The sequence below is a fragment of the Harpia harpyja genome, chromosome Z, assembly GCF_026419915.1.
Source record: "Harpia harpyja isolate bHarHar1 chromosome Z, bHarHar1 primary haplotype, whole genome shotgun sequence".
NCBI lineage: Eukaryota > Metazoa > Chordata > Aves > Accipitriformes > Accipitridae > Harpia > Harpia harpyja.
Genome location: NC_068969.1, coordinates 43,526,429 through 43,550,901, shown reverse-complemented (window position 1 = coordinate 43,550,901; position 24,473 = coordinate 43,526,429). Strand labels below are relative to the sequence as shown.

Genomic DNA, 24,473 nt, shown 5'->3' with positions numbered 1-24,473 from the left:
CGACGGCGCATGCGCGGGCCGCGGGCGCGGGCGCAGGCGCAGTCCGGGGGGGGGGCGCGGGACCTCAGAGGAGCAGGAGGGAGGTCTGCCCGGGTCAGGCAGCCGCCATCTCCCGCTCCGCACCGCGGCCTCCCGTCAAACCCTTCCCAAGGGCTCCTGCGGGCATCCGAGCCTTCCTGGTACGGGCTGGGGGGGACTGCCAGCGGAGGGTGCTGTGCCCGGCAATGCTGCCAGCGCCAGGCCGAGCTGGCAGCGTCGCCCGTGTTAGGTGCGGATCGCTTACTGTCACCTGCTGCTCCTGTCAGGTCTCCTGCCGAGCCCCTTCCCGGGCATTTCTCCGGGCTTGCCGTGGCACAGGCGGCTGTGCGGGGCCAGGAGCTGGCACTTCGACCCGTGTCAGACTGGGACCCTCGCGGAGCAGGCAGATCTGTGGTGGCCGCATGGCAGGCACCCCCACGCTCCTGCGCTGCCTTTGCTGCTGGTTCTACAACCACCTTCCCCTCCGTGAGTTACGCAGCGTGGGCTGGGTCTGGAAGCCATGTGGGGTTGCGGTATAGACAACAAAACCAGTGCTTTGATTTTTCACCAGCTCAGTTCTCTGTGTGGTTGCGTATGCCTGCGCCGCACGGTGACAGGGTATAAGGTAACACTGGGAGCAGCATGGTTATTTTGCAGCCGTGCTGGTACTAACCAGTTGATGAACTCCAGATGAGAGTTTTAAGGCGCTTCCAGGGCAGCCTACAGAGAGACAGGCCAGTGCTGCCCTGATACCACCCTTTTTGTCATACTTGGTCTTCTCCCTCCAGCTGCAGCCGACGGGGAGGAGAAGGCAGCTCAGGCTTCAGAGAGGAGAAAGACTCCATGCAACCGCAAGTATAGCCTTCTGCCTAGCGGAGCTAGATTCCATCATCGCTGATCCAGTCTAGTGGCCACCCGCTGTGCAGGCCGAATTTGGGTGAAGCTGTTTTTGGCTATGGAAATGTGTAGCATTTGCATGCTGTAATCATCTTCACGTGCGCTACAGTTTGGGAACTTAGGTCAGTGGAAGGATGGGCTGCCAGACATCTGGGCAGTTTTGCTTCTTGCTGCTCAGGTACTAAACTTGGCTAAAGTTGGTGATAAAACTGCAAAGTTGGCTAAACTCAGGGAGGGGTTTCTTGAGACCAGCGGAAGCGAGTTGTGTCATCAAGGCTCAGCTATCGCTGCACATGGAGAAAGTTAAAGCTGTACAGACTCCTTATCCTGGGGACAGGGCGTAAGAAGTGACTTCCCAGGCCAGCCCAGTGTCTGCCAAGCCCAGCAGGGCCTGGCAGCGCTGGCAGGAGGAGAGGCAGCTGCCAGAGTGCATGTGAGACTGGCTGTGCCTTGCGCCCCGTCCCCCTGTGCTCCCCCAGGACCTGTGCCACTGGCTTCGTGCAGTCTCTGACACCCCTGTGCCCTGCAATACCTCTTTTGGAGGCTTTTTCACAGGTCGGTCTAGACCCTTTGGCCCCGCTTGATCCAAGCAGCCTCCAATCTCCTGCAGCACCAAGTACCACCGTTTTTACTGTGTGAAATTTGTTTGCCTTATCCGATTTGCCCCAGCTGACTGCATGGCCCTGGCTCTCGCACTGTGGGGTCTGGTGAGCAGCGGGTCTGCATCCACTGCCCCAGCGGTTTTGCAGGCTTGGGGCACATCCCTCCTAGCAGATGGGACCTGCCGGTCCCCTCCAGCCCATGAGCTGTCCCCCTCTGGGCTTGCTTTCAGTGTGCCGCATCGCCCCGGTGAACCATTTTCTTCCCGATACCCGGCTGAAATGTCCTCTTTTTATTATTTTTTCCGCAGCTGCAGCTGGCGTCCTCCATCCCGCACCTCCCTCGCTCCGCTCCTCCGTCCCTGCCGCCCTCCCCGGGCCGCGCCGCGCCGCGCCGGCAGGCCGGCCCAGCAGGAAGCGCTGCGGCCGGGGCAGGTACCGCCGGCCGGGGCTGCGGATCCCCCGCCACCACCCCACCGCCGCCATCCTCCGGCCAGCGGCCCGGATGCCCTCCCCAGCCCGGCGCTGAGGTCCCCCCGCCCCGGGCCGGGCGGTACAAGTGGTGCCAGGGTCCGGCCCCAGTGGCGCCGGGCAGCGCAGACCCGTGCCAGGCTCCAGCAGCCTTGGCTTGTGCCCGAGCGCGGTGCAGCTGGGCTGGGAGGTGCTTCTGCGGCGCTGGGGGGAGGGGCGGGGGGCCTGCCTTGGGCTGCTCGCACCAGCAGCCCCAGAATGGTCTGTGAAGGGTTCACCCTGATCTTCTCTTTTCATTGGTGAGTCAGTGTCAGAGCTGCTTTCAGCTAAATACCTCTTTCAGACAGTTCCCAGGCAGCGACTGGATTGAAGGAAACTTGAGGCAGAGGCCCCTCTTCTGTTGCTGTTGGATTTGTTTTGGAGGCTGTGGTTACCTGCTTGGTGGTGCCTGCAGCAGTAGCTCTATGCCGGCAGACGGTGACTTCCAGGGGCATCTCTCCACTTCTCTTAAGGAGGTGAGATCTTGTCCTCTAGAGTGCTTTGTAATGCAGATCTGCCATGACTACTTATAACTTGGTGCTTGAACCCAAAATGCTGGTCCTGCTCACAGTCTGGGCCTATGGACCATCGTGCTGGCAAGATGTAGAAGTGTGATGGAGTCTTCAGATGGCACAGGAGGTCATTATGCTGCTACTGACATAAAAGCTCCAAGGTCTGTTGGGGAGAGTTGAGACTGCTTCTTCCTCCCGATGATGGTTCCTTCGTGCCAGGCAAAATTAGCTTGGAAATGAAGCTTTTGGGTGTTTCAGAAGCTTAGCTGAGGCAGCACTTTCATGAAGGGTGCTTGTTCCTGACATTTGTGAATGCGTTCAAGCAGCAGGATCATGGTGTCAGGGGAGTGAACTAAAAGAAGTTAAGTAGCTTTCCAAAAAGAGTGAATATTATCTATAGTTGTCTAAGAAGCTAATGTGGGATCAGGAAAGGGGAGCAATAAGTGTGATGGGGCTTAGCCAGTACTAGGATGGCTTGAGGGTTCTTTCAGTCATGAGGATAAGTTGTTCCTAAGAGCGTGAGCTTGGGCAACATCTCTTGTGTGCTCCACTGTATTAATCTCTGTGCTCATTCTCCTGCTGTCACACAGCTGGCTTCACGTTCAACAGTTTTGTGTCTGCAGTTGGATTCCCACTAACTTAACACTGCAACAATTTATTTGCTTACATATTTGCTTCAGATACGTTAGTGTCTGAACTGAAGTCTCTGGTAGCCTTTACATTTGTTGATCTTTAAACCATGTTTTTACTTAAGAAAAAAATGCAAGAAATTATTTATAGGTATTTTTCTGGAGTGTTGTTAGCTTTCTTTATACAAGGGCCATGTGTGTCTGCAGCTCTGAGCAAAAAATCACACCTGCCATATGGTTAAGCACTTGAAAAAGAGCCCAGAAACGTGGCAGAATTGGCATCCTTGCATATGATCAAAATTCATCTGAATGTGGACCTGAGTAGCTGACTACAGCTTTGAAGTAGGCCCCTTCTCTGAGAGGGAAGTTGGTCTAGAGATCTCCACAGATCCCTTTGAGCCTTATTTTTCTGTTTCTCTTGCACACTGTGTTCCTCTTGGGAACACAGGAGGTTACTTGGCTGTTGAGCAACCAAGTCTCTTTTGCAAGGATCACAGAATTACTCTCTCTGGTGCATAGTCCATCATATGAGGCCTACTGGATGGAGACCTAACACGTGGCATACAGGCTTTTTAACAGCAATCCTCAACTGACACAAATGATTTATAAAGATGCTGCATAAGCCTGGATTTTTTCTCCAGACACCATGGTTTAAAATATTAGCTGAAAATTCAGTGGAAATGCCGGGATACACTTACCTGAAATCCCTTGACCGGACTATGTGTCCCCCCTCCCTGAGCTTGTTATCTTGCCATGTTTTCTGCAACTGTTACTTAACATTGTTGTCTGTGGCTCCAAATGCCCTGGTTATTGCTATTGATTTGGTATGCCCACAGACTGTACTTATTTTTTACTCAAGAGATTGTGGTACTGCTCCTTGGCTGCTAGTCCAGGCTAATTTAGGAATGGAAAAGGGAGAAAACAGACATATAGAGGTCATCTGAGCTGAGGAAGACAGGGAGCAATGACCAAAAGTAGAAGTCAGAGACCTTATTGGGCAGTTTGAAAGCTAGGGAATGTTTTTTGTTGTGTGCCAGACTTCAGCTTATTCCTCTTTTTCATTTGCTGCAGGTTCTACAACAATGGTGATATAGTTGGGATCTGCTGTTGCTTATTTACCTGGAGAATTTCCTGTTTCAATCTGATTCTGAGTGCATTTCCTGAAAGAGATGAAAAAAGGACCAGAAAGCGGAGCTTGTCCCCTTGCCGCTCCAGGCAATTTAGTGGAGTCAAATCCAGGCAATAACAGCAGCAATGGAGCCTCAGTGAAAGAGAAAGACATGCTTTCCTCTTCTGGAGAACTGGAAAATGTACAGCTGAAACCCAGCAGAGAAACATCCAGAAAAAAACTCTGTGGCTATTTAAACAAGCTGGGCATCAAGGGGCCAATTAAGACCTGGAAGTCTCGCTGGTTCTTTTACGATGAAAACAAATGTCATTTACTATACTACAGAACTGCACAGGACATCAACCCTTTGGGGTCTATTGATCTCTGCAGCGCCAGCTTTGACTGCAAGGCGGAAAATGGGGAAGGGGTTTTTGAGATCAGAACACCAAGCAGAGTTTTTACTTTGAAGGTGAGGGGCAGCATCTTCTTGTGGGAGCTGTTACGAAACATTTCCAATCAGGACAGACACATTGCTGCTAAGATACCTCTTAGCTGAGTTTCACTTTAGTCCTCCCAGCCTGGACTGTTACCATTTGGACCTAAATTACTTGCATTGTTTTGGCAAGACTGGGACTCCATTACTTGTGAGATGGCCGCTGTTTAACAGAATAGGAGTAAAAGCCGAACTGGGTGCTGAATTAAAATCATTGAGGAGTTCTGCTGTTCACATGTAATTTGCTGAACAGAAATGAGCTCCCCTGTCTAAAATGGTTGCTCCAGCAGGAACCTTTGCTAGATTTTTATCTCTATGAAAATTGCTATTAAGAAGCTCTGTGGGTGATTCCTGGCTAAAATAATCATGGCATTTCTGCTTAGCCTTGAAGCGTAGTAATGTTTAAAATTGTTTAAAGTTTAAGATGAGGTCCGTGGTCCACTGAGGTTCTGTTACTAAGGCCGTGCTTAAGATTTACTCTGTCCTCCCAAATCAGTGTTAGGACCAGAGGATATAGCTTAGGCTTGACACAGCTGGCCTTTATTTCTGCTGACTTGGGCAGCAAAGTTGTGGTCAGTTCTTCAGGATGTGTCTCATGCTGATGAGATTACTTCCCTCCCCTTCCTGTTTTGTGTTATGTTAGGCAATCAGCAAACAGGCAATGATGTACTGGCTGCAGCAGCTACAAATGAGACGTTGGGAATTTTGCAACGCTCAGAGCAGATTTCCTGTGGGCAGCTCCCAGCTTGTGAATGAACCTCTGACTGGCAGAACAAGTAGGTGTCGCATATGTCAGCCTTTCTTTTGCTTTCGGCCCCCCAGTGATGAATGGTGCTCCTCATCTGTAAGTGGGCAGAAGTTTTGGCCAGGTTTTTAAGTGCAGGTGCCAACTATCAATGCTTGGTTGATGTTTGGAACTTATGGCCTTATTATGGATGAATGTGAATGGGCTGTCTCCTAATCCACAGCATGTGGTTGGAGATGCTCAGGTATCTTATGATCGTGAATTCCCTCTTGAATTTCCTCCTGCATGTGAAGTGTGTACATTTGATATATCCCCTTCCTCTTGCGAGGCCTGTGAAATCTACAGCAAGCAAGTTTTTTTCAGCGGTGGTGGGATTAAGGTGTGCATTCCTAGCAGTGGGAGTACACACGCTGGTGGGTCGGGGAGGGCACAAGCAGAATGTCAACCTGTTTAGTTATGACTAGATGCACATTTTGTTTGAAACGATAACCCCCTCCCTAGTAAGTGTCTGCTCTAAAAGGTTCTGGGTACTTTGGCATTTTGCTACAGCAGGCAATAATTGGGTAACAAACTGTGTTCGTGGAGTGTTATCTGCACATTAAAACTATCAAACACTGTTTGGGATGGGGGAAAAGAATAGCAACAGTTCCCTTCCTTATTCCTTTAGGTCGTTAAAGTTCAATCAAATTAAATCCTAATTTAGGATTAGTCATTCTCATATACAAATGGTTGAAGTCACTTGATTGTCCATGAATAAATGACTCTATTTGTACATAGAACCTTCTGTAATCTGACCTAAAACTAAGGACACCTGTTCTGCTGTCCCTGTTCCACCTGACCAGTTGAACATGGAATGTATACCTGTAGTAAAAAGTACAGCTCTCAAATTACATGAAGGAGCCAAAGTCCAATGGAATTCTGTCTTGTTCACTTGCTTCTGTGTCCTGGTTTGTTTTCACATAGATGTTGTTGACAATGAAGACTTGCTGCCTCCGGTGAAAACACCAACAGAAGCAGTGGGTTTAAAGGCAGCGTCTCTGCCTGCACCCCAAACATCTACTGCTTTGCAGAACATCTCACTTAAGCACCCTTGGACAGAGATACAGTAAGTGCATGAGGAGAGCTGCAGTGCAGTTGTTGTGCTGGCCTGCCACTTTGTGCCTTCCTTGCCTGTCACGTATTGCATGAAATGGGACTCTTGCCTAAGTAGAAGAATTGTGAAGCAGCTTTTTGAAGGATGTTCCAGGTGAAAGTAAACTTCCTGCCAGAGGGTCTTTCACATCCCCCTGTTCCAATGCATTTCACATCACCTAGCTCTCTTAGCAAAGATCCTAGTGGCAGGCCTAGAGCTTTGTTAAGCTTTCTTCAGTATAGGTAGTAGTTTGCATGCCTGCTGCGATGCATCTGCACATCCCTCTTGGAAGGGCACACGGGCAGGTTGAGCTGTACTCTGTAGGCTAGTGATAGAAGCCCACTAGCACTTTCCAGTGGTTTCAGAGAACATTGAATGTAGTGCACTCTCTAAAGCAGGAACTCCAAGTAAAAGGCGCTTGAGCCTGTAATATGGCCTGACACTGCACAGCTTGCTACTCCTTGCTGAGTTTCAAGTATGTGAATATTCCCACTGCCTACAATGATGCTGCTATCTGCAGTTGCAACATGTAGCTCCGTCTGGGCTACAGGTTACAAGCCTTGGGCAGTTACAATTGCACAAAGACAACCCCCATCAATATCTCATAAGTATGTCCTTGTCACTTATTTACATATAACCAAAAATGTGTAAGTGGCCACAAGTGTGGTAAGTAGCCTGGCACCTGCCAAATGTTTTTGGTGGTGAGGTTGGCTGTAGTTTTTTACTACCGCTACTGTGGCTACAGTCTGATGCCGATAGGAAGAAAGATCCACCATGGACCAAAGAGGATCAACGTCAGCTGTACTATTTTGCAGGCTATGCATTCTCTCCTCCTCCCTTTGATTAAAAAATAATATGATCATCTCTCCTCCCCCCTCCGCAGCGTTGCTTTTGCTAGCTTGAATAACAATTGCCTTTTTCCAGCTTCAAATTGTATTGCTCCCCTGGTTCTGTGAACATTTCTTCAGGCTCTGTTACTATCAGTCTGGGTCTTCATGAGTGTAGCGTGTCTGATTTAAGCTAAGTTCGTCAGATCCCTGAGCTGCTGATGTCTCGGAGGAAAAACAAAGTACAGCATAAGGTAGAGAAAATGAGGAAAGCTGCATTGGATGAATGCCAACTGCAGACTACAAGGAGTGAAGGTCTGTTGATCTTACGTGCCAATATGTTCCCTGAGGTCAGAAATGTCTGCTTTTCTGCTGTGGAGCTTTACAGTAACAAGGCAAAAGGAGAACAAAATCTAAATGCCAACTTCATTTACAGTTAGGAAGTAGCTGACGCCGAGTCTTTTGTAGATCTCAAAACAAGGAGCTTGTTTTATTTTAGCCAATGGACAACACAAAGAGGAGAAGGGAAAAGACCTGTATAGAGATAGGCAACTGTCTCACTTTCCTGCATAGGTTTTACAGAAAATAGTTGTGCATTTGTGGTCCTGCATGATGCTTAAAGTCAACTCTTAGTGCTTCCGGCAATATCTGATAGCAGCAGCTGTAACAAACTGGTTCTGGGTCTGATTGCAATTTTGTTCCTGAATCTCTTTACTGCATCAAAGACTATTGAGTTTTTTGTGGCAAGATTATTAAATGTGATTCAGAGCACAGGACCTATGGCTGCTTCAGATGTGATCACTGTGGCAGTTTTGGCTGTGCTGTAGATAGCTGAGCTTTTCTTGGCAACTGGGGATTTTCACAGCGAGCTAAGAAAAGGGAAGAAGGGAGCAACATGGTTGGTCTACTGTTACCTTTGATCCCTCTGTCCAGCCTGATGCATTTATATACAGGGCTCAAGCACATGGGGAAAGATGTCCAGCTGATTTACATTTCTGGTACTGATTTTGTGGCACCTTCCTGATTTACATCAGTTACATCCTTGCTCCCCTCAGATCCACCAGTGCCGTGGACAGTTCATTTTCTCAGGACATGAAGGAGGTTTTGGGAGAAGGGGTGGGATATGAGAAGAGGTAAGGCGTTGAATAATTTGAATATGCACTGACTGCAGTGATCATGACTTCTGTTAACTAGGCTGTCTTGATCTCTTCTTGTTTTAGAAACACTGTCTACAATATCTGTGGCTCCAAGCAGCTCTGGGGGAACAATGGGAACATCTTTAGCTTCAGTGAATTCCAGGAGCATCCTGAGAACCCGGATGAGGAGCAAGAAGCAGAAGTGGAGGCAGGGTGTGCAGGTGCTTGTGACTGAGCTGTGTGAGCTGGTCTGAGTTTGATGCCTTCTAGCAGGGAGTAGGCAGGAAAGGGAGGGAGAGGATGGCAAGTTGTCATGAGACATGAAAACTCTATCACATTGTCTCAGGTCCCTTCCTGTGTTGTTGGCACAAGACTGATTCTTTTGGCTCTGCTTCAGGCTGCATCTATCTATCTCCTATCTCTGGAACCTTCTGCAGAGGCAAAAATACCATCCATGGTGCTAGCCTGAACTGGTATTTCTTTGAGGTAGAAGTTAAATTGCTGCATGGTCACAGGCTAAGCTTAGCAGCTCCACTGCATGCTTGGGAAGTTACCTCTCTGCAGTGGTAACTTGCAGTTGCTGTGTGCAAGATAGATGGGTGGGGTGCCAGCTGGGTTAACAGGTACCATAAAACATCACGGGTTTGTTTATTCTGGGGGTACCTGTGGCTGATCCCTACTGTCTGTGCTTCAACTCTGTGGATGCCAGCAGGTCAATTTTCCTTGTCCTGTGTGTCAGTCTTCTCTGCTGAGCTGTTGTGAGTCCCCCCCATAGGAGGACTCAGGATTTCATAGTAGCAACCCAATTCTGTGTAAATTAACCCTACTTCCCTTCAGTTAAGGAGGGGATCCCGGTGGATGGAAGGATGAACTGGGTTAGGAAAGCCAGATGGATGAACAGTGGCTTACCAGGCTTGCCTGAAGAAGTGTCCAGGGAGAGGAACCCAATGGACAAAGTGAGTGTCCTACAGCAACAGATCCTTACACTCACAGAGGAAGTCAAGTCACAGAAGGTGAGTGTGGCGAAGAGTCTGCCGCTTCTAAGGGCAGGGCCCTGAGACTGGTCACAGGGACTCCCTTATACCTTGGTGTTAGGCTGAGAAGTGCTCAGCAGGTACTCACTGGGGACCAGTTGAAGCTGCTGGTGTTACCCCTTTTTATGTGCTTGATTGTGCCCAGTGCAAGGGAGAATGTGCACAGTGCTAGGAAGTGCAGCTAGCAGAAGGGCTGGAAATGGGAGGTAAAACAAATCCAAGTGCGCTCTTCAGGTGTCTTTCTGGTCCATCTCTATTGCTGAGTGAATGTGTGAAGTACAGTCCTCAACATGTACCGTGACACTGGCAGGAACTGCCAGGCTGAGTCATGCTGTTAACAGCAGGTCATGCTTTTTGAACAGCGATCCACCATTAAGAGGTGATTTGACTGTAGAAGTCAGCACATGGCTCACTGCAAGGGCTGCCTCTCCTGAGTGGTACTGTTTTTCTTCACAAGCATGGAGCAATGCCAGGCTCTCCGCGAATGATGCTGGTAGCTCTTCCAGCAGAAGAGGCAGGAGAGCCAGGTCCCATGGTGGGCAATCAGTTGCATGCTTGGTTTGCTTCCTTAAATGGCTGAGGTGGCAGAGCCTGGATCAGCAGCATGTTGCTGCGACAAGCTTTTGTGCCTTCATGTGGGATGGAGTAAGGGAGGACTCTGGCAGAGGGAGTTTCCTTCTTGTAGCACAGATGGATGCAGACTGCATTATTTCCATCCCTCCTATTTTACCACACTGCTGACCAGATCTCCAGCTTCTCTGGTCTCTGCTGGGTCTCCCAAGAAGGATGACTAGAAAGTCAGAATTCAGACAGTGTGAGCAGCAGCTTGTCTGTTAGCAATCCACCTGAAGTCAAGTAAACTGTGGTATGCTGCAGAGGCCTTTCAGGCCCAGCTCTGAGAGCAGAGCTTCTCTATTGGGGAAACATTGTGATTTCAAGATTGCTGCATGCAGTTTTGCTTCTGAAATGAGTCAATTTCAAGATCCTTAGGATCCTTCACTGTTCACTCATTACTGGTTGGGTCTGTGTTGTCTGTGCTGCCATTGCCCTGGGCAGCACTGTGATGTAATGGCTTTGCATTCCCTTTCCAGGAGCTGGTTAAACTTCTCCATAAAGCGCTAGAGGCAGCACAGCAGGAGAAGCGAGTATCTAGCATGTATCTCACTGCAGCTGAAGATAAGGACAGGCTGGAGCTGGTGCGCCACAAAGTGAGACAAATCGCAGATCTCACCAGTCGACTGGAAGCTCTTGAGCAAGAAAAGAAGGAACTGGAGCAGATATTGACTTTGAGAGACAGCCACATCCAGGAACTCAAGGAGCACGTGCAGCTTCTGATGGAGAAGAACCACGCCAAACAGGAAGTCATCATGGCCTTGACAGAGCAGATGGCCCGAGAGCTGTCTGACCCCCTGCAAGAAGCCAACACTATCACCGCAGAGACATTGTATAAGCAGCAGGAGGAGATTGAGCACCTGAAGGTGTGTGAGACAGCACAGGTCATTTGGGGGCTCCTATTTCTGTGCCCTCTGGTTCAGTGGGAGGGCGTTCCTTGTTGGAACCACAGAATATACTTCTGTTAGTTGCTCCATCTGTCTCCAAACCAGAGGCAGGCTGGAAGGGGCTCACCTGATACCAATAGGGTCCTCAAAAGCATCTGGGTCAGTTTCAGCTTCAGCTCAGAGCCTGTTTTGTTTGTCTTCCTGTCACCATTCAATGCCTCCATCTTCCTTTGGTCTTCTTTGTTTCACAGCTGCAGACTCACTTGCTGCCATCACTAGCTTTGTTCCTCTGTGTTTCCCTCTTGCCAACAGTTTCCCAATACATCCTGGTTCTTTCAGATCCAGCCTGTTGTATGTCACTATATACACAGTTATAATGACCAGTTAGTGTGGGGTGGAGAATTGCCAAAAGAGACACTGTTGCATTGTGGGAGAGTGTTTGTTTTTGTGGCCAGCCATGGGGCTGAGATTTGTGTCAGTTTTTAAAAAAATAGAACAGAACACATACATTCTTCATCTTATTTAGGTGCTTCTCTAGCTTTGTATCACCTGGATGTCTCTGTGTTTTGTAAGCATGTACATGCAGTGCACTTAGCATTTTCAAGTGTCTTGTCTATGCATGACACTCCTATTTAAAGTTGTGCCTTGATTTCCTTTGTAGGCAATATTTGTCCTGGGGAGTCCTGTCTTCTCCCCAGAACACAAAATTGTTGACATATTTTCTTGTCCTTAACACAATCCACACCTGAGGTCCCTGAACGGGGAGTGGATTCCAAGCCCCTCAAGAACTCCCCTTGTGTTACTGTTTTGCTTTGTGGCAGGATGATATTGATGCATACAAAACCCAGAACCAATTTCTCAACTCGGAGATCCACCAGGTTACTCGACTCTGGACAAGTGTTGCTGAGAATGAAAAAGCCCTTCTGATGAAGGTAAGGCGAAATGACTTTTTTTTCCTTGGTGAGAGCTGTTACTAATTTCTTTCCAAAGTTGGCACTGGAATGGATTTTGGTCCAAAACACACCAGGAATAAGCTTTCTTCCCAATGTGTGTTTTTAGTGTGACTTTTTTTTTTGCTTTGTGTTGTTCCTAAATTAGACGTGATCATTTTCATTCTTCGATAAAAGTAAAATACCTGCAAAGCTTGGTCTTAAGGATGCTGAAACTTAACCCAGAATTCTGCATTTCAGCTATGCTTTTGGATACAAATAAAAAACCAACACTATGTGTAGGGAATCAGAAAATTTTCTTGAGACCTGGCAGACTGACTAAACTGTGGCTCCATCTAGTCTTGATTTGTCTACCAGGCTTGGCACTGCCAGGTGGCAGCACTCTCAGGTCCTGCAGCTAGATCAGAGTTCTTACGTTTTCTTAAGCTCTGTTTTTATTTCTAGCCTTGTAAGTGTGCATAACCTGGTTACTCTCAGACTTGTCTAATCCTGCCTTCTGGTCCTGAACCACTTCCCCAGGTGTGTGCTGGCATTTGTTCTGTGGGTTTTCCCTGGGTTTTACTTCCCTGGGTTTTAAGGTATGTCTCCACAGTCTTGGATTCGGGAACAGGGCAAAAAGCTGCTTCTGAAGTGTTATTGCCTTTCTTACATCTGTTTGCTTTCTAGTCATTTGAAACCCTGCCTACCTCCTAACTTACTGCCCTTCTCTGATCTTGAAATTTTTGTAACATTCAGAAAGGAAGTAATCAGACCAACGCGCCCAATGGGAGGCAAAATGCTGATTAAAGTGGCAGTATGACAGTACCCCACTCTCCTTTCTGCCTCCTCTATAGGCAGGCTAATTCTCTCTGTGGTTTCTGTTTCATTTTTGTTTTCAACTGCCAATTCCCACTGACCAGGAGTGTTCATTAAGCTTCCTGTGAGATATTGGATGAGTCTTGTCACCTGTGTGGCCTCAGTTCCCCACTTATGGAGTGGGGAATAACAGTCCTCATTCCTTTTTTCTGCTTTGTGTGCCCCGGAGTATGGTGGTTGCAAGGACTGTCCTGCTGCTTGAACTCAGTTGGGCTTCATGTGCTTGAGAAACATTGTGTACCAGTGCCATGGGACTGAGGTTGCTGAGGGGCATGTGTTCACCTTGTCTGTGGTGCTGCCGTGTATCCTGAAAATGGTACAGTCATAGTTCAGTCCCAGGGGAGGTGTTTTGTCAGGATACAGCTTAATGTGGGGTAGAGAACTTGTCTGAGGAGTAGGGAAAAAGCCTGCAGAGAACTCAGCTGCAGTGGTGGCTCTTTGGTTGTATCCCGAGCTCAGCTGGCTGGGATATGACCATCCACTGATGTAATGCAGTAGCTGAAGTAGGTGATGGTGTAGTAGGTCTCCCACTCCATAAGCAAATTCTGTTGCATGCTAGCTACTGCAGCTTGTGCTTGTTCATAGAACATGGTAATTCATTCATAGCTGCAGTTCTGCTGACTGTAGAAAACTGCTGGATGTGTTTTCTGGTGCTTTGCTGTTCAGGAGTCTTCACTTTATGTGCAAACCAGACCAGTAGAGAGCAGTGGCAATGCAGGAAGAACCATCAATGAGACAGCTCATTCCCTCTTGTTTCCCCATTAGTGTGCCTGCCTGCAAGCACGAAACTGCCAGATGGAGAGCAAATACCTGACAGTCTTGCGGAAGCTGCAGGAAGCTGTGCCTGGCCTGCCCAGCTCCCATGCTGAGTTGGTGAGGAACCTCATCCAGGAAGCACTCCAGTGGGATGTGAAGGAAGAAGCAGAAGAAGGTTTTAACCTGAACCCTGTAAGGTAAGAAGCAAGAGCATGGTGATATTCACACCCTTGTAGGAGTCTGACCGTGGAGGGGAATAAGCAGGCAAGAAAGATCCAGGGACATTTCTGTAGCAGGGACTTGGAGCCATGACCTAGGAGTGGAGGTTGAGGAAGTTCATTTAGTTTGGTGGTGTGGAGACCACGAGTATCTGATAGAAGCATAACACTGTAGAAAGGGGAATTAAAGATGGTACAGCTAAACTTTTCTTGGCAGTGGCAGACAGTATGGCAAGTGACAACAGCCATGGTATGCCTGGGAGGTAAATATTGGACATAAGGATAAACTTCTGTAGGAGAGGAGGCCACCTGGAAGGTGGGGGATCTCCATCCTTTGGGGTTTTCTAGTCCCAGCCATACAAAGCCACTGTTGCCCTGTTCTAATGCTGGGGACAATCCTGCAGTGAAGGGGGGCTGGACTGGAGACCTCCAGAGAGCCTTGCCACCAGCGCTGCTGGTGTGCTTGCATTTGTGTTTATACTTTCCTGCCCAGTTAATGCCCCAGTTCTGTATCAGTTTCTATTTCATCTGGCTGGTCAGACTCACAGGTCCTCCAGGTAGCTTTGGAGATAAGACCCCCAGGCCAGGCTTGGTCTCTCTGTCAAGAATGTAATAATGTCTTACAAGTATCCCAGCATGTGGACTGATGATACAAAAACCCTCAACGAGCTGTACTATCAGTGCTCCTGGTGTTTTCTGATCAGTGTGATTTGCATTGTGTACAGGGAGACACCAGAAGGTACTGTGGATCTCTCTTCTTTGGTCTGATGCCCCAGAGCCTTTGCAGTCCCTTCCTACAGAACTGTCTCTGTGCTAGGACATGGCAGGGAGAAGGTACACAGGCTGAGCTAGATACTCCCTTAGGGGCAGGGGACCAGGCGAGGTGAGAGAGGTCTGATGAGGTTGGGCTGTAGCTCAGAGCAAAGTTACACTTGAGTTTGTGTGTGTATGCTGTTGCTGCAGGCTCTCATTTGTTCTCAAGGCTCTGAGACAGTGGGCATGGCAGGCTCTCACATGCAGCTGCAAGAGAAGTGCTCTGGCACGGGTGACAGGAACCTGACAGCAGGCTGTAGCTGGCATGGCCCCAAGCAGTGAGTGGCCATTGGTGCAGGTACCAGCACTGTCCTTTGAACTAACCTCTGCCTTGTGTCCTTCCAGTGAGTATGATGAGTATGGATTTATGACTGTACCTGACTATGAAGTTGAGGACTGGAAACTTCTGGCCAAAATCCAAGCCCTGGAGATAAAGTCAAACAACCTGCGGAGCCAGGAAGTAGTGGAGAAGCCCCTCCGTGACAGGTGGAACAGCGTTGGAGAGCTGAGCCCCTCTGCAGAGCTGAAAAGCCTGATCCGAAGTGGCATTCCAGTGGAGCATCGGCAACGGGTCTGGAGGTGGATTGTCAGCCGGCACTGCAGCCGTCTGCCTGACCACTACCAGCGGCTGTTACGGCAGAGCAAGAGCACTGAGCACCCTGCCTGCCGGCAGATTGAGCTTGACCTGCCCCGCACACTGACCAACAACAAACATTTTTCCTCTCCTACCTCCCAGCTCATCCCCAAGCTCCGGAGAGTGTTGCTGGCATTCTCCTGGCACAATCCTGCCATTGGATACTGCCAGGGACTGAACAGGTGAGGAGCCAGGTATGCTGCTTCTTCATGGGATAGCACTGAGAAGGTGTAGACACATACTTTAGGCTGTGACTCAGGCAACCCCAGGCTCCTGCCTCTCTAGAGTTCTGTCCTGGCTCTAGGTATTTTCCTGCAGAATTCTGCATTTGGTGTCTTCTTTCACCCGGTATTGTTGCTGGGATCAAGCAAGCAGCAGGATGTACTGATTTGGCATTTCCACGGTTACAGAATAGGAAGGAGCAGCTATAGGAAGTAGAGTGAGGCAGTCTCAGAATAACAGCATGAGGCTGGGGCTGAATTGCTAAGTCTTAATGTGCTTAGCAGAAGAACACCCTGGTGATTCCCCTTTTTGCTGAGAAGAGTTGGAGGAAATGTTGGGAAGTGCTAGAGATAAGGGAGTTGCAGCAAATGACATGAGGAGAGGCTGAGGAAACTGGGGTTGTTCTGTCTGGAGCAGAGAAGCTTCAGGGAATCTAAAAGCTTCTTTCATTTCCCAAAGAAGGCTGTAGGAAGGATAAAACCAGGCTTCTTAAAAATGTGCTGCCAAGTAAAAGAGGCCCCAGGTACTAACTGCAAGAAGGGAATTTCTGGGTGGACCTTTTCACATGAGGAGAGCCTGTGTAAGCTATTCCTGTTGTTCTTTGAATGGTCTTCAGAAGGACATTTTCCACTCTGGAGAGTCCTTGACATTAGATGCCATCTTTCCAGTCTGACTGAAAAGGAGTGAGTCAGAGCTGAAGGGGGTAAGGGCTGTAGAAGAGTGTATGGGAAGGTGAGCTGTGTCACATAATATGGAGTATCTCTGAGTGAGCTCTTTCCTGTATTGAAATAGCCAAAATCAGCACACCGCTAACTTCAGCAGACCTACAGAACATCCCATTAGCTGGGGAGTCTGGCTTTGTTGCACCAGTTCCATATTTGATGCTTCCTGTTTGCTGACAGAGGCACATGGGAAAGAAAATCACAGTCCCATGGTTCCTTCAGAAACCCAGAGAACAGATCATTTGCCTCTCTGACTAACTGCCTTGCCATGTTTGATATTTTGGACACTCATGGAGCTAGAGACACACCAAGAGGAATCTTGGATTCTCTGGTTCCTGTGCTGGCCTATGTCTCCTCCTGCAGTTTTGCATTGCCTCACCATGTCTTGTCCATCACAGATTGGCAGCTGTTGCCCTCCTGGTCCTAGAAGATGAGGAAAGTGCTTTCTGGTGCCTAGTCCATATTGTGGAGAACCTAATGCCAGCAGACTACTACAGTGACACACTGATAACATCACAGGTGAGCTGGGCAGCCTCACATCTGCTTGGACTCTGATACAGTGATTTACAGTAAAGGTTTAAAAGCAAGCAGTCAGCTTGCAGTGTGTTTGATTTCTCACAGGACAGTGATACCATCTTGCAATCCCTTCCATTGCAGTGGTGTTGTAGACTTGAGAGTACAAAATTGTTGCACACACAGGAGCAGCAAAATTGATCCCCAGCACTAGGAAGTTGGGAACCATTCCTGAGTAATCACTTGAAGGTCAGGTTAGTCAGAAGGAAGGTGCCCATTAATTGCAGTTACTTATTTTAAGGAGGGTGTAGTGGTTTAACCCCAGCCGGTAACTAAACACCACTCAGCTGCTCACTCACTTCCCCCACCCAGTGGGACAGAGGAGAGAATCAGGAAAAAGCAAGTAAAACTTGTGGGTTGAGATAAGAACAGTTTAATAGACCAGAAAGGAAGAAACTAATAATGATAATAATAACAATAATAAAATGACAATAATAGTAAAATGATTGGAGTTTACGAAACAAGTGATGCACAATGCAGTTGCTCACCACTCGCCAACCAATGCCCAGTTAGTTCCTGAGCAGCGACCCACTCCCCCAAGCCGACTCCCCCCAGTTTATATACTGGGCATGACATCACATGGTATGGAATACCCCTTTGGCCAGTTTGGGTCAGGTGTCCTGGCTGTGTCCCCTCCCAACTTCTTGTGCCCCTCCAGCCTTCTTGCTGGCTGGCCATGAGAAGCTGAAAAATCCTTCACTTAGTCTAAACAGTACCTGGCAACAACTGAAAACATCCGTGTGTTATCAACATTCTTCTCATACTGAATCCAAAACTCAACACCACACCAGCTACTAGAAGGAAAATTAACTCTATCCCAGCTGAAACCAGGACAGAGGGCCTAGTAGAGGTGAAGCAGCTACCAATGCAGGGCACAGCACTATGAGGGCTGCTATGGGGAGAATTAACTCCATCTCAGTCAGACCCAATACACTAATGTGTACTGGGACAGTGGTGTGCTGGTGGAGAGGCCAACCCATGGACTGGGGAAGCAGCAGATAGCTGCAATATGCATAGCAAAATGTCTGTCCAGAGAAGGAGGTAGTGTTAGCTGTGAGATTTAATAGGCAGTGCTCAATACTTGACAAACAGTGATTGACAGGGAAGACATGGCAGACTGAAGACACAGACGGTCCCCTACATTTGGTGACAAAAGACTGTCAGCTGAGGGAGCCTTTTTTAGAAAAACTTCCTGACCTCATGGTTGGTCTTTGAAAGTCTACCCAAGACCCACATAAAGAGGAGGGTCTAGGGTGATGCTTTGTGGGTTGGCTTGATAAAGTGAAAGCTCTGAGTTGGCTGGAAAACTTAAGGTTTAGCTCTTGCAGATTTTAAAGACCATGCATATCGCCTTGTTTGGTTTGTACCACTGTGCTGTAGCTAAGTGGGCTGACACAGCTGGGGCAGTAGTATGGTATGGCGTAGGGGAAGACCTAACTATGATCTTGCTCCTTAGCACTTCCTCTCTTGAAACCACGGCTTCCCTGAGATGATGCCTTTATAAACCTGGGTCAGGGATCTCACCAACTGCATTTCTGTGTCTCGGCTCATGCAACCAAAAGCAGAGCACACACAGTAATCAGGCCACGAAGAGAAGCTAAGTGAGAAGATCAGGTCCTGCTTGGTCAGAGGGATTCTAGGTGTTCATTCTGTTGGGCCATGTGCAGTCATTCAGACCTCGGCAGGTTTTAATCCCTGTCATTCAGTTGGATGCTCATGACATCACAGAAAATCCCAGTAAGACCGATGCGGGAAGATGTGGCATCACTTTCGCTCCAGACATTGAGGTTGGGAAGGAATATGATCCTCTGAGTGAGAAGAATGTATGTATCTCTGCTTGTATGTTGGGCCTGTTTCAGCTCCACACCTTGCACTGGGTACAGCGTACAAGTACACTGCTCAGTAATTTTGAAGGGTTGGAAGGAAAAGGATGCTCTGCTCTTCTGAGGGTGTGGTTAGGCTAGAAGGTGGCACCAATGATTACCATAGCATGCATGGGCCACTGTCCCATTCCTCTCTTCCAACGCCAGGACTGCTCTTGACTAGGGCTTCATTGTTTTCTTTTTTTGTCAACTTTAGGTAGATCAGAGAGTCTTCAAAGACTTCCTGTCAGAGAAGCTGCCTCGCCTCATGGCTCATTTTGAGCAGTATCGGATTGATGTCTCACTCATCACCTTCAATTGGTTCCTGGTGGCCTTTGTGGACAGCCTGGTCAGCGACATCCTCCTGCGAGTGTGGGATGCCTTCTTGTACGAGGGAACTAAGGTGCAACTCTCAGTCTAGGCCTTCCTCCCATCTGCACCACCTCTGTGACATAATGGCAGAGTGATGGACATACACATGTGTCAAAGAGATGTGGGATTGTGCTTCTTGTCCTACCCTGGCTGTTTGGTAGGGTGCCTTGATGCCTTCCAGCCTCTGTGTTGTCTGTGTACTTGCTGCCAGTAGGCAAACCTAGTCCCTGATACTGTGCACAGTATCCCTGGCACTTTTTAGCAGGTAGTCTTGCTATGAAACAGCTCTCTGAAAGGCCGTGGTGTCTTCTGCTCTGTGACCCGGACAGCTGAGAGTATGACAGATACAGGGAACTGAAGATGGGCAGAGAGTTAGTATCTCAGAACATGAGTGTTGCATTGCCCATGTGCATGGGGAGAACTGGAGAACCCTTGTGAAATCCCTATGGGGTCCTTTTGGAGGACCTGGTATGCTCTGGGGTTTTAAATTAGCTTACAGAGAGTCATTCTCTTGGCATTAGCGCTGTGCTTCTTTAGGCCTGCCCTAATGCAGCCTCTTGCATGCAGGAGAAGCCCAGTGCCCAGCTTATACTGCAAGTGCCATGTGCCCCACCCCATGTTTTACACCAGGAAGGCCTGGTCCCTCAGCTGCCTAAGACTTTGTCAACTCAAATACCTTTCAACCCTCCAGGTGATTTTCCGTTATGCTCTTGCGATTTTTAAATACAATGAGGAGGAGATCCTAAGAATTCATGACAGTGTGGAGATCTACCAGTACCTACGCTTTTTCACGAGAATGATCATGGATGGCAGGTAGGACTGTGGGTTGTAGACAACCTTCCATCCTGAGTTTGTTCTTGCTTGCCTGTTAGGTCAGCATAAAAAAGAGTTGTGACCAGTCTATTAAGAGAGATGCATGCACATTGGCAGATCCATGGGACATGGATCAGTTTGTCTCTTTTTGGCTTGCCCTTTGAGGTGTTACTTAAAGTCTTCTTGGCTCGGGCAAAGGCATGTTACAGCAGAGCAGGCTACAAAGTCTGGGCCAGCCTGCTTTTTGCAGCAGCTGGAAATTGTGCTGCCACTTGCTGGGTTTCTCTCAAGCTGTAGTTGGGGTATTTGGAAACACAGCACCACTCACAACCTTTAATGGCAACGTGTCAGAGAGGAAGATTTCTGTGATCGTAAGAGCTCAGCGTCAGGAATATTCCTGTCGTGGTTTAACCCCAGCCAGCAACTAAGCACCACACAGCCGCTCACTCACTCCCAGTGGGATGGGGGAGAGCATTGAAAAAAAGCACAACCTGTGGGTTGAGATAAGAACAATTTAATAACTAAGGGAAAATAAAACAGAATACTAACAACAACAATAAAACAATAACAATAATAATAATAGTAATGAAAATGAATATTAAAAAAAAACAACCCCAAAAGAAAACAAGAAAAGATAAATGCAGTTGCTCACCACCTGCTGACTGAAGCCTGAGCAGTGATCCACCCCTCCGGGTCAACTCCCCCCAGTTTATATACTGGACATGGCGTCCTATGGTATGGAATATCCCTTTGGCTAGTTCAAGTCAGCCGTCCTGGGTATGCTCCCTCCCAGCTTCTTGTACCCCTGCTTGCTCGCGGAGCATAGGAAACTGAAAACCCCTTAATTTAGGATCAGCACTACTTAGCAATAGCTAGAACTTCAGTGTATTATCAACATTTTTCTCACTAAATCCAAAACACACTACCCGTTACTAGGAAGAAAATTAACTCTACCCCAGTTGAAACCAGGACACTGCCCCAGGGGCGATCAGAATTGGCATCTGATCCGCCATCTCCTGCCACCGGTACCTTAAAAGGTGGGGTGGTGTAAGGCTGTTTAAAGCATTGCTTGTGTTGGTGTTTGTGTGAGAAGGAATTGCCTGTGATTCCTTGAAGACTCTGCTGCTTGCTGACTTTTGAGCTCAGAGAGCTGAAATCTGAGGCTCTACTCTTTGCCTATGCCAGGATGCACTTGGCGTATCTGTTACCACCCATTACAGCCAGTAAATTGGTTCACCAGACCTGTCTTTTCCATCGCAGGAAGCTGATGAACATCGCCTTCAATGACTTAAACCCCTTCCCCATGAAAGTGCTGAGGAACCGGCGGTCAATGCACAGAGAAGAGCTGGAGGCAGAGCTGTGCGAGCTGGAACAGATCAAGGCAGCCTATGTGAAAGAGAGAGCAGAGCAGGGGCCTCAGGACCTGAAGGAGGTTGTTAGTGAAGAGGAAGAAGAGATTTAACAAAAACAGAGTTCCTCATCACTTCCCTCACGCCTTGCAGAAGGTCTTCAGTAGCAACTGTCTGTAAGAGATGGAGCAGAGGGGGAGAGGTGGTCACAGCAGAAGTTCATCTGCCCCAGGAAGCGAGGCTGTCGGTATACGACCATTTGGGGACCAAGCCAGACTTTGTAATGGATTAGAAGGTGTCAGAGGAGTTTTATCTTCTTCTGTACTTCTCCCCATTCAGCCCACGCTGTCCTGTGCAGTTCAGGATTACAGCTGAAGGTCCATGGGAAATACCAGTTGCGGTACCATGACAGAAGTTGACATGGTGCAAAAGACCCAGCCAGGCAGGGCTCTTCTATCTTTTCTGATGGAGGCATGAAAGAGATCTTTATGTACAAGTAAAAGCACTGGAAATAATGAACCGAGAACACTCCCTCATTAGTACCTAAAGCTTCTGAATTGCTCAGGAAGGAAACTGGCTCTTTGAAGGCATGGTGCCTTCAGTGGCTAGCCTGCCAGGAGAGCGTGTGTTTAATGTTGCAGTAACTGAGTCATGACACTGTCTCCAGATGAGCGTTGGGCCTGAGGAAGTCCTGGGAGCTGGAGGACATCTTCCCATGGGACTCAGGCTGGGACAAGTGAAATGGGTTGTGGGAGAGAGGAGTTGCCTCTCCAGTTTGTTTTGGTTCCTGTGAAAGTCCATGGGAGCACAAGGTGTGTCTCCTTGCCTGGCTGGGAAATGCTGGGAGCTACTTTTGCTCTTTGTTTAGCTTTGAGCCGAGCCATCTATGAGTTGGCCTGACCCTGTCAGTACTGTGCCTTCCAGAGGTGAGTTTGCTCCATAGAGGAGCTTTCATCTCAGTGTGAAACCAACCGCAGCCTGGCTGCAGGCAGAGCCGGGTGTTACGGAGATGTTGACTGCTGGGGACACCCGGGTCTTCTGATTGCCCTACACTTGGGCAGGGTGAGTGTGTGGCCATCTCTCTCTGCCTCACAGTTATGCTTCTTCTGTGCCAGGTTTCTACGTTGATATCCCTGTCTCTGGCTGCCATTCATAATGGGAGGGAGGAGGTCTTTTCTGTAGGAGTTTCCAATATTGAAGGTGTTTGACCCATGGAATATGGCAGTCTGGGAGGGAATGTGCAAACCACTTGGGCTAGGTCACAAGAGACGGCTTGATAGTCTTTAGAAAAAACATTAGTTTCCCCTGAACCAAGGAGCTGGCCTCCATGGGTCTAGCACAGAGAGATGCCCTGCCGACCTCTGTGGTTGGGGTCTGATAGCCTTCTACCTGTCTCCCAGGCTTGCCCATCCACTGGACTGGATGCCCTGCCTATGCAGCTCAGTCCTCCGCAGACCCAGGACGAGTCAAGTGCTTCAGATAAAATACAGCTTCTTTACCCCAATGTGGTGCCAGATCCTGCTGCCCCGCTTTCTGGCTGAGTGGTGCTTTATTCCACGTGTGCCTGCACTGACACTGGCTGGCACTGACAGCATGCAGCAGACCCTGCTGTAAGGGGGGCTCTGCTCTACTTTTTTTAGACTGACCTTGAACCCAAGCCTGTTCAGTGGATGATGCCTCCTTTAAACCTCTTGTGGTATAAAGTTGTCAGTGCTTGCAGAGGAAGGGAAAAGAAGCATTCATAGCCCAGACTGTTCTCAGCCAGGTGAGCCATAGCCCAAGATCACAGACTCTAGTGGAAACAGCACCAGCCTCTATTCACCTGAGACACGTGGTCTGCCTCAGCTCTGCCTTAGGCACAACTGGACAAATCAGCCAGTTTCAAAGAATTATAAAATTCTGTGTTGGGAGAGAGCTGTGGAGGCCAACCACACAGTATAGAAGTAATTAAAGTAGAAGTGAGGTTTTGGGAAGAGTGATGGGCAAGAGTGAGGTAGATCCCAAGCATGTCACTGAGAGCTGCACACATTGAAAGTGTGGGACGAGAAGAAAATGTTACTGGAGTCTTACCACAATATCTCAGAAAAATGCACTGGTTTTAAAGTGATGCCACCTAGCTAGAGAAGCTCAAAAGGCAGAAGGTTTTTCTTTACAGATGATACTGCTAATCTAATTTACTCATACTGTTATGTGCATGGGTGCACACAAATACAGATTTTTGCTACTGTTAATGGACTTTTGAAAGGCATTATCTTTTAAATCAAGACCATGGAAATTAGAAGTATACTTACAATTGTATTTTTTCTAGAGCCTTTTGCAACAGCTTAAAATCTTTTTTTCCATCCTGCCTTTACGGTTTTTAAAAAAGGCATTTGAAACATGCCTTATTAGACCAAACCTTAGCCTGACGTATGCCTACAGTATATAAACAAACATTGGTCTATGTGATATATAATGACCCATTAAAAAATAAACTTCTGTGAAGAAGGCATAATGACCAAGCTGTTGTCCATGATGGGAAATTCTGCAAATAATTGTTAATTGAAATCAGAAGGGGAGGACATCTCAGGGTTGTTAGAAGTTTCTCTTCTGTTGTGTCTTCAGCAGCTCTTGGTTTTGCTCCACACATGTATATGCTGAGGGGCATTTCCTCTGGTCATACCGCCAACCAGCCACTTGTGGTTGTTCTTTACTAAAATGTGGTAGATGCAGGAATATCTGCAAGGCCTGTGCAGGCCTGCACCTTGGAGCCAAGCTAGCATGTTCTCATGGGCCCTACTCTACTTCCCTTCTGCTCCACAAACTTTAGGGCTACTGAAAAGCACTGAACTCGTGTCACAAAATGCAAGCTGGGCCCAGAGGTTGGCTTAGCCCTATGCAAGGCCTCAGGCCTCTGTAAGACCTGCGGTGAGTATCAGTTAGTGCTGGGGGTGCTTTGAACAGAGGTTACCCCTGCATGAAGTGCACAAGGGTAATTTGTGCTGCCACGGCCAGCTGTTGTGGTTGGAAAACAGTTTGACCTGGTTACACAGCCGAGTAGCTCCCTCTGCTTGTGCTGACGCCTGTGGATAAAACTGGTGTCTTTCCACCCCAGAGTCAGCTTTTGCTGAGCTTTGCTGTATGCATAATATTACTTGTTAAATTAAGCCTTCTGTCTCTGCATTAAACTAAACCTTGGGATACCAGCTCCAATTG

At 48.2% G+C, this 24,473-nt stretch overlaps 1 protein-coding gene across 5 annotated transcripts; it reads left to right on the top strand.

Annotated features, from left to right (window-relative positions):
* Positions 1-91: 91 nt before the first annotated feature.
* TBC1D2 (TBC1 domain family member 2) lies at positions 92-23,772 on the top strand. 5 transcript variants are annotated; one of them, XM_052776829.1, is made up of 15 exons: positions 92-179; positions 2,329-2,500; positions 4,237-4,742; positions 5,410-5,542; positions 6,475-6,616; positions 8,691-8,827; positions 9,444-9,619; positions 10,732-11,118; positions 11,961-12,071; positions 13,710-13,897; positions 15,077-15,547; positions 16,708-16,828; positions 18,962-19,147; positions 19,808-19,929; positions 21,190-23,772. In XM_052776829.1, the coding sequence occupies exons 3-15, from the start codon at positions 4,335-4,337 to the stop codon at positions 21,389-21,391; spliced, it is 2,784 nt and encodes a 927-aa protein (XP_052632789.1). In that variant the 5' UTR covers positions 92-179; positions 2,329-2,500; positions 4,237-4,334; the 3' UTR covers positions 21,392-23,772. The 5 variants fall into 5 exon arrangements, with proteins under 5 accessions (XP_052632789.1, XP_052632788.1, XP_052632790.1 ...); XM_052776828.1 differs by lacking the exon at positions 92-179 and adding an exon at positions 199-504 and having other exon boundaries at positions 2,333-2,500; XM_052776830.1 differs by lacking the exons at positions 92-179; positions 2,329-2,500 and adding an exon at positions 199-504.
* The last annotated feature ends 701 nt before the right edge of the window (positions 23,773-24,473 follow it).

Coding starts and splice junctions, on each gene's coding strand:
- TBC1D2 (XM_052776829.1), top strand. CDS start 4,335: ATGAAAAAAGGACCAGAAAGCGGAGCTTGTCCCCTTGCCGCTCCAGGC. Junction 4,743..5,409: donor GCAGAGTTTTTACTTTGAAG/GTGAGGGGCAGC, acceptor GTGTTATGTTAG/GCAATCAGCAAACAGGCAAT. Junction 15,548..16,707: donor TACTGCCAGGGACTGAACAG/GTGAGGAGCCAG, acceptor TGTCCATCACAG/ATTGGCAGCTGTTGCCCTCC.